The sequence below is a fragment of the Schistocerca serialis genome, chromosome 9 (genome assembly GCF_023864345.2).
Source record: "Schistocerca serialis cubense isolate TAMUIC-IGC-003099 chromosome 9, iqSchSeri2.2, whole genome shotgun sequence".
Lineage (NCBI taxonomy): Eukaryota > Metazoa > Arthropoda > Insecta > Orthoptera > Acrididae > Schistocerca > Schistocerca serialis.
In genome coordinates, this window is record NC_064646.1 from 64670049 (window position 1) to 64684507 (window position 14459).

Here is a 14459-nt window from a genome sequence, read left to right on the forward strand (position 1 = left end):
CATCTGAAAAGGGGGAGTGAACGAGAAGGCTTCAGTTGAGTGACTTAAAACTGCTCTCATCGACAATTCACACTGGCTCTGGCACCTATACAACAATTACCAGCAGGCACATACCCTCTTCTCTGCAGACAGTAACACCTACGCCAGAAGACACAACCACTTCTGACCCACACCATGCTACACCTACAATGACATGAATGGGCAGACACATCAAATGCAAGTTCCCAGATGTCCCCCATGCTCCAGGCTATCACGCGGTCTGAAAGCGGAAGAACAGATTTGACCAGCTGACTGATAATCAAACTAACTTATTGCCCATGTACTTACTCATACGCATGTGCTCATTATCTTTCGCTCACTTCCTCTGCCCAAGCATGTACCTGCTCTGGCTGTCTGCCATGTTCATCAGCTGGTTGCCTCACCCAGGGTCCTTGGGGAGGGCAGAAGAAAGATTAACCAACCTCCCTCATGGTCTTTATGTTAATGACGCCCGACTTGAACGATAGCCTTCTTGCGCCAACTAAGATCGATTGTGGATTAAGTACTCCCTGCGGTAAATGACTATTAATCACGTGCTGTTTGGTTACTTCCCAAGTATAAGTGTTAGCTGAGCTACAACAGTAGCTGTGGTGGATTACAACAGAGGTATTGAGCATTTCCCATTTACGGGACTGCACCGAGTGACAACACATGCAAGACTGCTCCTACCATTCAGAAGGAGAACTGATGCTTTTTGCAGGCGCTCCTCTGGAGTAGACCTATTTTGCTCCGTTACAGTCTCGACACCATATCTGCCGTTTCTGACTTAAGTTCAGCTTCATACTGGAAGAAAATTCCTCCATCCTCTACACCTTTGAGTTTCACACTTCCTTCCGCCATCGAAAAACGCTGATTTCTTTCATCTGTCGCCGTAGACATGAGCCCTTACTGAATACTATTGTCCGGAGCCAGTCAAACCCAATCTTCTAACAAAGCATTATGGAACGAGAAAGTCGAGCTGCCTTGTATGTCTTTGAAGGGAGTGGAGCCACTCGTTAAATATATGCACGTAGTGACAGGAGTGTGATGAACAGTGGCATAGACGCTGTTGCTTTTTACATAGTGTTGTAATATCTGTGCAATATGGCGGGCGATGAAATTGACATTCCAGGCATGTTAAATGGTGTCCTGAATTAATTTCGTTTTAATTGCCGTTAGCATTTCCATTAGAATAGTATGTTACAAGGGTCCACTTCACCTATACTTCCCTAATCTCTCTCTGGATTTTTTTGCTATATTTACTCCCTTAGCAAACGTTAAGCGAAAAAGTTGCCGGAGCGTAGGATTTCTTAAACTTATAAACACATCCTGTTGACTGTCACAAGAGGAATACGTTGCGGAGACGCTGACGATTACATTAATTACATTAGTTTTTGACAGTGTAGAAAGATGTAGAGTTTTTCCCTGTTGTTATACAATAACTCATGTTTTGAATTAATGGAATGGTGTTACTCTTGTCACTAGAAACGGGAGCGATTTTTACGTTTGGGCGTTCGAGATTTGCAGACAACTTGCCAAGTCGTTTTTACATCAGGAATGACAGAATTGTGGACTTTGACTGCGGTGATGAACACACTGCGCTCGTGTGCGGTAAATATTTTAGGATACTCATTAATTAATGTACAGTAAACTTACCTTGTACTCGATCCGTATATCCTGAATCACTTTGAGTTTAAGCACTACCTGTCTAGGAATTAAGTGTAATAGTTATTTTGTTATATGAAACTAAATGTTATTTAATCACAATATATGTATTTATCTGTCATATCAAAAGTTTTTGAGAAAATTATGTGCGAAAAACTGATTTCTCTTTTAGAGAATAATCTATATCGTAACATGCATTTAGGAGGTAAAATGTTATACATATAGTAAACTATGAACGTCCTTAATAGTACATTAAATCGGATAGATAACAAATAACTGTTTTTAGAACTGTCAAATGCATTTGATCTGGTTAATCTTGAAAGACTACTTACAAAGAGTGAACTCCATAGCTTTCAAAGATGGTGATCAAATCGTTCATGGATTACAGTAAGTACTGTCTACTGTGTACAATAAAGTACGTAGTGTCAGAGACCAGATTGTGCATCCCCTGTTTTCCTACTGTGTGTTAATGATCTAGATATAAATGTGTTAATGCATACAACACTTAAAAGTGAGAACAGTAAGGAACTGCAAAGTCTGTAAATCATGCCGTGAGGCAAATCATCATTGGTCAGACCAAAATTGGGTAATAGGTAGACTGCCAAAATGAATTTCATACCCAACAAAATAAGGATCCAAATCTAGCCTTTTCTGAAATATGGTCACGTGCAAAGTTGTGCTGGAACAAAATTCCATGGTATTTGGCTGCAAGACAATTTGAAATTGATTAAAGATGCTGAATATGTCAATGACAGTAAATTCATATTACTGTAATTCCCTCCTGGGCTTTCCATTGTTTAAGTGTGTTTATGGTACACTAAGTTGAGAGTATTATTCCCTAAGGGTCTTAAAGTCATACACCAGTATGGAAACTGTTAGGGGTGCTTACTGTGCCTATATCCAGTCATGGGAGTAACATTCTTGTGAAAGTTTGTGGCAGCTCTCACTACATTTAAAATTCAAGTGGAGGCTATTAGAATTATAAACGGAAGTAAATTAGGGAATCGTGCATTCGTATGTTCACAGTACTTAACATACTTTTACTTCCATGCATTTGCATAAAGGGAAAGAATTGTAACTGATAGTCATAAAAGTCTGCAGAGGAACTGTCATGTCCAAGACCATGACACCAGACTCAGGCTTCAATACAACCTTACAAATACAAGAATTTATCAGAAGGGTCCATTCCACATTGGTTTGAAACTTTTTAATAAACTCCCTGTGAAAATAAAAGCTATTCATGATGCGAAGTCGTTCAATCATGACAGTCTTATTTAGAGCATCACTGTTTCAAATAAGCAAGTTTAGAAAGTGGAGCGTACAATAACACAGATTTGTTTGCTGTATATGTGTTATATATGTGCTAGTTAAGTTTATATCATATGTTTATTCTTATGTATCAGATAATAGTGTGTGTGTGTGTGCGGGCGTGTGCGTGTCTATTATTCATATTTCTGCATACTGACATTGCCACTGTGTGCCTTGGCATTTTTGTATTTCATAACTGTTTTCAGTTTTGACACTATCTTGGATGGAGAGTCATCATCAGGTGTGGAACTAACCTTAGGTGTGCCTCAGGAAGTGTGTTGGGACACTTGCTGTTCATGTTGTATATTAATGACGTAGCAGACAATATTAGTACTAACTCTGAGTAGGGCAGCGCAATGGTTAGCACACTGGACTAGCATTTGGAGGACAACAGTTTAACTGTGTCTGGCCCTTCTGATTTAAGTTTTCCATGATTTCCCTACATTGCTTATGGCAAATGCTGGGATGGTTTCTTCAAAAGGGCACAGCTGCTTTTCTTCCTTAATCCGAGCTTGTGTTCCATCTCTAATGACCTCATTGTCAAGGGGATGTTAATTGCTAATCTCCTCCTCCCCCTTAATAACAACATCAGACTTCTTGCTGATGATGCAGTTATCTATAAGGAAGTACTGTGTGAAAGAATCTGCATAAATATTTAGTCAGTTCTTTATAAGATTTCAAGATGATTCCAAGATTGGCAGCGTCCTTTAAATGTTGAAAAATGTTAAATTGTGCACTTCACAAAATGTAGAAACATAGTATCCTATGGCTATATTATCAGTGAGTCACTGTTGGAATCGGCCTACTCCTGCAGATATCTTGGTATAACACTTTGTAGGGGTATGAAATGGAATGATCACATAGGCCCAGTCGTGGGTAAAGCAGGTGGTAGACTTTGGTTTATTCATAGAATGATGGGGAGGTACAGTCAGTTTGCAAAGGAGATTGCTTACAAATCTTTTGTGTAACTGGTTCCAGTATATTGCTCAAGTGTGTGGGATCCGTATCAATTAGGACTAATGGGGGTTATCGAACATAACATATAAAAGAGAAGGGCAGCATGAATGGTCAAGATTTGTTTGATCTGTGGGAGTGTGTCATGGAGATACTGAAGGAACTGGACTGGAAGACTCTTGAAGATAGACATAAACTAAAGAATCAGCTTTAAATGATGACTCTAGGAATATACTACAACCCCCCATGTATCACTCAGATAGGGACTGTGAAAGTAAGGTTAGAAAAATTAATGCACACACAGAGACATTCAAACACTCACTCTTCCTGCGCTCCATACATGAATAGATTCAAAAGAAATCCTAATAAATTGTACAGTGGGACGCATCCTCTGCCATGCACTTCATGGTGATTTTTAGAGTGTAGACATAGTTGTATATGTAGACTATGTCTGCAGAATCTTTTTCTTATTTTCATTTATTAAGTGTTCAACGTAAATAGTAGTTCACTGTTGTTGCAAGTGCCCTGTGATTTCTGGGCTTCAACAAACGAATTAATATGTGATCAAAGATCTAAATTGCACTTATGGTGTGAGTGGCTCTTGCATGGCATGCCGATGTTTTGAATTTGTTGACTTTGGTTGTAGCCATGGTGATAGTACATGATAGCTAATGAGATTCACCGTATCTAATGATTTCTTTGTGGAAGATATGAATTCATTCCATTTGTTTTTAATACAGGGAGTGCCAGAAAAACTTTTATTGACTGGTCATTATGAATTTGAAGGTAGGCTGCAGATTTTCATATTTATTTGGTGAGTGGAAAATACTAGATTACCTAACAGATTGACCTGTAGGTTGGAGTGTAACAGTTTGGTTGTGAGTTGGTGAACCTGGGACAGGAGGAATGTTAGATATGAGTCATCGGCTTTGGCCAGGGATGTAATGTTAATGGCTGCTGTCACCTTACCTATTTGTGCATATGTTCAGTTTTTTTGTTACATGGTGAAACCAATGAGTGTGAAAGCAAAAAGTAAACATTGTTGTGATGACAAATTAGTCTGTAGCTTAACTGGAGGTATAGGTTAGGTTGGAAAGCAACAGTTAGGTTTGAGTTGGCAAAACCAACAAACGTGGTTGTAAAAACAAACCTGGTTGTGGTGACAGACTGATATATAGCTTTGCCGAGGTCAAGTTAGGTTGCAAGGTGACAGTTTGGTTATTAGTTTGTGAAGCCAACGAATGTGTGATATTAAAAAACTGACTGCGGTGGCAGACTGGCCTGTAGCTCAGTCCATTTGGAAAAAAAATACCTAAAAAAACATGTCATAGTCCCTATGTTATTTATAATGTTTATGACATGTTTCCTATGTCACTACAGTCCGCCCCTATACCTGAGTGGCCAGCGTGACGGATTGCCGTCCTACGGGCCTGGGTTTGATTCCCGGCTGGGTCGGGGATGTTTTCTGCTCAGGGACAGGGTGTCGTGCTGTCTCCATCGTTTCATCCCCATTCGGCGTGTAGGTTGCCCAATGTGGTGTCGAATGTAATAAGACCTGCCCTGCAAGGGGCCTCCCAACCAATGACGCCATACGGACATTTCCATTTTATGTCACTATAGTTGAAGTCACGAACGATGGCGGTCGAGTTTATGTTTGTTCTGTGCATCTACATCACCCATTCTTCCACAGCCATTGAGCGTTCAGAAGTGTTCTGAGCACTCTGCTGTGAATGCTGTAGCTAATGCGAGCATTGAACATGATTGTAGTGCATTATTTAGTGAATTTGTATTCCATTTGTTGCAAATTGTCACCACTAATGGTGGTGGTAAGTGCTAAATTCTGCATAAGCAAGCGAGAGACATAATTTACAGGATGTACACTTTCTTGGAGCGATTTCAAATGCATGTGCATACCACAATTGTTGCTGAATATTGCCAACAGTGCAGTCCCCATCAGTGCCTCAACATGCACGAACTGCCATTGTTCATGGAACGAACTATAGTCAAAGCTGACAACTCATATTGAACGTTTATCCATATTGGTGATGTCAATAAATGTAAATGGAAGAAAACTAGAAGTGCTGCCGTACAGAGCTGTAGTGTAGCCCAAGGCCTGAGTTAGCTTGGCCAGTGACAGTTTGTTAGAGTTAATGAAGTCAGTGACTCTCACCACGAAAATGGTTTCCTGTAATAGATTGATGTTTAGCATAGCTCAAGATATATTGTTGTTATTGCACTAACCTACTTGTATGTCTTATTTCCAATTTGCCAAGGATTCTGATTATGTTTAGTTCTGACTAGACAGAATGCCAGCTAACTTTATTTACGAAGAGAATTCTGATTGGCTACTGACAATCAACTCTTGATTCATTATCTTCAGGTCCCAGTATTCATAATACCTAGTTACCTACAGCCATGAATCCGTAACTGCACTACCTAGTGGGTAGAATGTAATAAATTTGTAGACTATTCTAATTTTTTACTTAGATTTTAGTTTTTCAAACATATGTAGTTGTATAAGTATGGATAATATCTTAAGCAACCTGAAAGCTGTCTGTAGACTAATGATAAATGAATAGTATTTGTTGCAATTTTTGACAGTGCTTTCCCACTTTTGAGGAAGAATACTATACATGACCATAAATTGTATATTTTTACTGCGTGTCTTATGTTGAATTTTCAAATAGTTTTTATGTTCTATATCATATAACTTAATACTATATCAGTGCATGCTGACTATGGCAGACATATTCAATAGGGTTGGTGGTGGTAGTAGTAGTAGTAGTAGTAATAATAATAAACATTAAAACATTTGTTTTCATTTGATTTTCAGAGACGGGAAGACTTTACTTGTTTGGAAGCAATGACTATGGACAGTTAGGGATGGGACATAGTAACACTGTTACAAAACCAAAATGTGTCAAAAGTAAGAATTTTTAGTCTGTCACTAATCAAATTAGCATGGTTTAAATCATTAGCTAATAACCCGAATTTCTTAATTTTCAGCCATTAAGCAGTACCGCATAACTCATGTTGCTTGCGGTAGAGCACATACAGTAGTAAGTACAGGTAAACATTTGTTCTAGCCTATTTATGAAGTACTTTGAATAAAATAATTTTGCGGTCATTTAAGCCTTAGATAAGCAACTCATTTTTTTGTCCAATATACCAGTGTTTAAAATTATTTATTCTGCAGATGTGTTGAAATCAATCCCTCAAAGGACTTGGAAAAAAATAATTTTCTTTTCAAAAATTCTGCTAGCAACATGTAATATACCGCCAAATATAGCTAATATGTAGTTTCTCAAGCTTTCCCAACTTAAATTCATTTTTTGAAGTCTTTGATAATACTTGTTCCATTATAAATTACTCTTAAATTTTATGGAAGCATCCTTGATAGGTTTTTAAGGCACTGGCAAATTGTTACTAGATGTGCTCTTTAAATGAAGAGCTGTTTGTTTTGTTAGAAAACTATTTCTCAAATGGCATCTAAAGAGATTTCATGGACAACTGTATGTACTTCTGGAACAGTGTTAAAAATATAACTGTAGATTAAATACACATCTGGAGTATTACAAACATATTTGTCGCATATACTGACAGTGAAGCTGAGGAAAGAAAATCCGTGAACAGTATCTCTATAATAATGAGTAGCTAACCTTAAGACTGCAGGTATGTCATGCATGCAAATTACAAAAATTTGAAGTTAATATTATCAGAAAGTGATTTTCAAGAAGCAGAGCTGCTGTAAGTGTAGCAGTATCTTCTTCCTGTAAGCTTTATGTGCTAAAACTAAAAAACTCCTCCCGAACAGGCCACGAAAGCCCAACGGTACTGACCGGCCGCCGTGTCATCCTCAGTTCGTAGGCGTCACTGGATGCGGATATGGAGGGGCATGTGGTCAGCACACTGCTCTCCCAGCCGTATGTCAATTTCCGAGGCCGGAGCCACTACTTCTCAATCGAGTTGCTCCTCAGTTTGCCTCACAAGGGCTAAGTGCAATCCGCTTGCCAACAGTGTTCAGTAGACCGGATGCTCACCCATCCGAGTGCTAGCCCAGCCTGACAGCGCTTAACTTCGGTGATCTGACGGGAACCGGTGTTACCACTGCGGCAAGGCCATTGGCAAGCTTAATGTGCAGTGTGCAGAATAATACATTTGGCTCCAGTTAGCAAAAAAATAGCAATGGAGATACTAAACTTATGTGGGAGCTACACATTTCAGAGATTGTAATACACAGTGTGTGTGGTTTGACAACTGGATCTTCTGGTTCTCTCCAGTATTATTATTTGTGCTAGAGACTGATTGTTGTATCTAGTAATTGCATATTATGAGGCACAATTTTTATTTACCATATTTGTACTAATATAGGCTGCACCTAAACTTTGGACAAGAGATTATAGTAAAAGTAATAAAATATAGACCTCACTATTAAGTTCAGTTAGGCAGTGCTTTGAATTGCGTCTCTCCCCCTCTCTTCTCTCTCAAATAACTGAGGGTACTCTCTCTCTCTCTCTCTCTCTCTCTCTCTCTCTCTCTCTCTCTCTCTCTCTCTCTCTCTCTCTCTCTCTCTCACACACACACATACACACAAATTACCATCTATTCCAATGCTTCACACACACGCAATTACCATCTATTCCAATATTTTGTGGTCCTCATTATCATAAGTTTTATGACCATAATGTGGCTTGATGTTCAGATAAAATAGCCAACACAACTCGGATTATGATGTACTACTATGGTGTACTTGATACAGTGCTAAATTATCTTAGCAACCATACATGACAATAGAGCAGTGCAGAACAACTTTGCTTTGGCCCGTATGGAAAAGAATAGCATGTAAAAGAAACATTTCACCGATGGAATTTAAAGTTTCTTATGGATGGGTTCAGCAATTTATACACTGAAATAATCTGTCTTTCTGTATAGAACTACAATTGTGCAAAAACTGCTTCAAGTTTACAAAAACAGTTTGATATCTTTTCAGCATTACATGGAAATTAGTATTTACATTCCCGAATAGGGAAGGCAAACCAAATGCCATTCTAATTTGATATGCCAATCAGCATTACAGTAGATAGTTTACAGGAACATAATGTGCAAATATATACATGTGGTGCTGAAAAGCAGCAGTGCACAGTGATGTTGAACATTATGGCTGATGAATGAAAATTGCAATTGTTGTGGTTTTTAATCAGAAGATGCTCCACAAGGGCGAGAGCTTTCGAGCTGGTGTTACTGTAAGAGCTCTTGATGTTACACTGCAATAACTTGTGATGGTATTAATTTCAACCGGCAATATACTTGTACATGTCATTTTGAAACTGATGATTCATCTTCGTCTACTTCCTCTTCTGTTTCTATAATATTGCCTTCAAGTTCATTTTCCTTGTATAGCCAGTCTATATATTCCTTTCAGCTTTCACTTCTCTTTTCTGCAAAGGCTTCTTCAGTTTTCCTACAGACAGGGACCTACCTTACCACTTCTTATATGTACTTCTATAGCCTTGCATTTCTCCTCTAGCCATTCCTGCTTAGACATTTTGCACTTTGTTAATCTCATTCTTTAGATGTCTGTATTCCCTTTCACTGGCTTCTTTTGCAGCAATTTTATATTTTCTTCTTTTGTCAGTTACATTCCACATATACTGTGTTGTCCAAGGACTTCTCTTAGCCCTTATCTTTTTACCTATTTCATCCTCTGCTACCTTCACTATTTCACCTCTTAAAGCTATTCATTTTTATTCTGTTGTGTTCCTTTCCTCATTTCAGTCAAACATTCTTTAATGCTACCTCTGAAACCCTCAACAACCTCTGGTTTCTCAACTTATCCAGGTCCCATCTCCTTAATTTTATACCTTTTTCAATGTCTTCAGTTTTAATCTGCAGTTCGAAACCAATAAATTATAGTCAGATTCCACATCTAATGTGAATAAAACCTTTTGAGATATAAATTTTGATTACACTGCTTTGGCTACTGCTTTCATTGCATGCCATAAAGATCTTTGAACTCCTCTCTCTCTGACACACCACACACACACACACACACACACACACACACACACACACACACACACACACACACACACCATATTGTAATCTTTGTTGGCACAATTAATAACGTAAGCTTATGCTTAAGCTATCATGTGCCTTGTGGGTAGTGTACTTTAATTGGAATCTTTAATTAAGCATCTTACACTGGCACTGTATATGTGGTGAAACGGTGTTCAGTATCGAGTATTAAAACCTGTGCCTAATCAGGACATCAATTAACAGGTTGTTAGCTGACACCCTGGTCAGGCAGAGGTTTTAACACTGACACTGATCCTTGTTTCATGGATTCAAAGTTTCTTTTGATATCTGATGATGGTAGTAGTCAAAATTTAATAATAAAATTTTGTAGCTGTGAAGAAGGTGTACATCATTATCTGACATGGATCATTGATCCTTGAAGGCCTTTTTTAAGGGACTGAAAGCATGATAATCGCACGGGGAGAGACCTGGACTATAGGCATTTCCATACGTTAAGGCATTTGCAATATGAGGACATGCATTATTGTGAAGCAACAGTGCACCTTCTCTACACTGGTGGTTTTCGACAGACATGCTGTCCCATACACAGTCTTCATCATCCAACAGATGTTTGTCCTTTGGCAGCCAAGAAGAGGATAATGGCACATTGGTCTTGTTAGGATATATTTTTTAACATCGTTGGCTTAGTTCATGTTTATGCATTTGTTGCATGCATGAGGGAAAGACACAAAAGCCACTCTAATCCTTTGTCTATCTATTGGTGTTTATATATGTGCATCAGAGTCGTGCTATGCTGCATATATGCTGCAGCAATGCCCTCAAACAGAAACTTTTTGATTGCCCCCTTACAATAGAGTCAACATCTGCTCCTGTAAATGCCTTACTATTTGAAATCTGGTTCTGAAATCTCAGACTTAAGATTTTATAATCAATTGGATGCTGTCCAGTGTCTCCAGGTCTCTATGTACAGTCGTATTGTGTGATTCGTATACCAAGTGTTAGCAATGATTAAATTGTGCTCTGTACAAAATTCTATTAGGCAACTTTCTCTTTCATTCCTTATTCCAGTCCGTATTCTCCTATTTTTCCTTCTCTTCCTTTTCCTACTATCAGATTCCAGTCCCACATCATGGTTAAATTTTCCTTTCATGTACTTATCTAAAAAATTTCTTTCATTTCATCAAACACGCTTTCACCGTCATTGGCATAGCTAGTTGGCATATCACCTTGTACTATTGTGGTGGATGTTGGATGTGTGTCTATCTTGGTTGCAGCAATGCATCCACACAGCAGCTGTTCATAGTAGCTTATGTGCATTCCGATTTTCTTATTCATTATTAGACATACTACTCAATTATACTTATTTGATTTTGTGTTTATAACTGTGTATTCACCTGACCAGAAGTCCTATTCATCTTACCACTGAACTTCACTAATTCCACTATATCTAACTTCAACCTATCCATTTCCTTTTTTCTAAATACTTCAGGATTAGCCCTTGAGCAGGCATGCCATATTTATGAGCAGAGTCACTGTTTAATATTAGTTCAATTTCATTATATCACACTCTTGCCATGGACAGGTGTTACTCACAGTAATGATCACCTCAAAGCATTAAACAGCATAACCAACTGCTTATTCAGTTACTAATTATCTACATGGGGAGTTGGAAAATAAGTTTCCCCTGCCGACTGTGGTCAGAGTTGTGTGTGAAAGGGAAAAAAAAGAGAATGATACATTAAAGATAAGACATATCTTGATTTTTCTACATATTTTCCAAGTATGTTGAGACATTTGTCATACCACTTTATAAGCTTCGAAAAGCCTTCCAGGAAAAAATCAGGGCATTGCATAGGGAAGAAGTGTTGAATGGCTTGTTTGACATCAGCACTGCCGCCAAAGCGCCTTCCTCTGAGAGTCTTCTTCAAAGCAAGAAACAAATGGAAGTCACTTGGCGCGAGATCCGGACTGTAAGGCGGACGGTATAGGTGCTCCCAACCTAGAGTTGCAATATGGTTTTGCGTTGCCGTCACTGTGTGTGGTCTTGCATTGTCATCCAACAGCAGAACGCCAGATCTGAGACGGCCGGGCTGCTTTTTCCGAATCACCCCTTTCAATTTTGACAGAGTGGCGCACAGTACCCTGCAGCATTGATGGTTGCACCCTCCAGAAAGTCCAGCAGCAAAACTCCTTTGGCGTCCCAGAAAACCGTGAGTAGCACTTTACCTGCAGACGGAGTGCTTTTGAAATTCTTTCGGACAGGTGACGATGGAGGTTTCCACTCCATGGATGCGGCCTTCGATTCGGGTGTGTAATGGTGGACCCATGTTTCATCACCCGTCACAATCCGAAACAGAAGTCATTGCCAGATTCATGGTAACGCATGAGCTGTTCCAGGCTGAACTCCATGTCGCCGTGTTGTTTTTTGCCCATATCACACAACTCTGCCCACTGTCGACAGGGGAAACTTATTTTCCAACTCACTCTCATATTATACCATGGGCTCATTGTGGGATTGTGTTGCTAGCTTGTAACCCGAGTCATTTTCTTGCACAGATCTTAATTTTTTTCTTACCTAGCTCACTATTTATTTTCTATTACTGCTGCTCATTTGGACATGTGACAACACAATTTATAACTTTATTAGTTGGAGCAATAATGAAGCAATAGGCATGGGATCACAATTGTGAAACAACAGTGGAATGGTGCAAAGCAGTTTTGTTATTGATGCACTCTATACATGGGTGTGCCTGTTTGAGGATTTATAGAGACCACTCACTGAAAAGCAGAAACATTGAGTTATCAGTAGGCACACACAAAAAAGAAAGAAAGAACTTGTTAGCTTTCAGATAATGTGCCTTTATATTGTTTAGTAAAGTTTTCAGAAGATTAAAACAAATGACAGTATCCACCCTGGGTGTATGACATCAAAATTTGCCTCTGTTACATTTTCCCCCCTCCCCACCCCTTCCTTATCCCAGCCCACCCCCTCTCCTCCCCCATCCACTGCAGTTCCCATGCACTCATCTCTGGGTGTCACACCCCCTATGTGACTCCTTCTTCGGCACCTGTGGGTGATGGGGTTCTCTCCCACTACCCCTCCTCCTGGTATCTCCCAGATCAGAGGCCTACTGCCACAAGTCAGCCGTGGGACCCGCAGTTCATACACCCCAACTTTGTCCGCTCTTTGTCAGTTCCATATCTTGTTGTAGCCTCAGCTTTCTCTCTCTCCCTCTCTCTCTCTCTCTCTCTCTCTCTCTCTCCCTCCTGCCCTGCCCATCTCGACCTATGAAAGAGAAGGAGAAGGAAGATAAGTCCTAGGAAAAGGCCTCTCTGGTGCTCTGAGGTGCCAACTCACTGCTTGCAACTTGAGTCTGATCTCTCATTTATGGATGACATCGGATCCTTCTTGGTGATGGACAGTGACTCGGCGGCATGACTGGCTTCAGCCCATTTGCCATTTGTCTCCTGTTTGGCTCCCTGTTCCATGCTTATTCATTGGAATTGTAATGGGTACTACTTTCATTTTCCGAAGTTGTAATCCCCTATTTCCTTTTACTCCACAGATTGTGGCATTCTCCAGGAACCTTTTTCCTGTTGCTCACTCACTTACCGTTCGTGGGTTCTGCTTTGTCAGAACCAGGTTGGCCCTTTGCTAATCATGGAAACAAACATGTCGACCTCCTGACACATTTTAGATATTTCCATTCAATAATGTGATATGGAATAATTTCCTGGGATAACTCATTACTTAGAAAGAAAGTACTGGTTGCACAGAAGTGAAGCCCACAGGGGCTCAGCATCGATTTGCTGGATACGGGCCTGGAAACCCTGGGGTTCCTGAGTTGGGGACTGGTAAGTGCCGCCAATCCCCCATCACCATAAGCTCTGGGTATGCTTCAGTGACCACCATGCGGCACAGCAGTGGTATATGTGTGTCCTAGTGAACAGGGATCTTGGCTTGACCACCCGGGTTGTGAGGACAGGATAAACCTCTATTAAAAAAAAAAAAAAACCCTCAATCTCAAGGTGTGCTGCGCGCTGATGGGATGCATGACTGTTGAGGTGGAACAGTTGTAGCTGGCAACCTCTGGGGCCACCTGCCGCACCTTAGTTGTATAAGTCTTACTCAGGCATGCGGGGCTCTGTCTGAGTGGACCCTTATTTCCCAAGCTGCTTGTGGGGCTGAGATGGAACACTCAAAATCATCATCTTCTCCTCCCAGCAGGAAGTGTGTACCACGTGGTAGTATTCACACCCATTCATCCAAAAGAATGAGAGAGGCTAGTCCTCCTGATAATAAGAATATTTTTGACTTAGTAACAGGGCTCATGGAGTCGTGAATAACAATGTTTTTCTGGTGATGAAGATGAAGGAGCTTACATATGAAAAAGTGTCCCCCTTTTGTATCCATGAGGGTTTGGAAGGCCTTGCTGGAATATTAAAAGCTATGAAATGATTGTGTAATGGCTTATTGT

The 14459-nt window shown here is 39.9% G+C and overlaps 1 protein-coding gene across 1 annotated transcript in view; it reads left to right on the top strand.

Annotated features, from left to right (window-relative positions):
* Positions 1-1121: 1121 nt before the first annotated feature.
* Positions 1122-14459, top strand: part of LOC126419139 (X-linked retinitis pigmentosa GTPase regulator-like) — a 358411-nt gene continuing 345073 nt past the window's right edge. The window contains exons 1-4 of the mRNA XM_050086247.1: positions 1122-1150; positions 1504-1629; positions 6779-6871; positions 6952-7014. Of these exons, the coding sequence (XP_049942204.1) occupies positions 1123-1150; positions 1504-1629; positions 6779-6871; positions 6952-7014 (310 nt within the window). The 5' untranslated portion in view covers position 1122. The remainder of the gene's footprint in view (positions 1151-1503; positions 1630-6778; positions 6872-6951; positions 7015-14459) is intronic.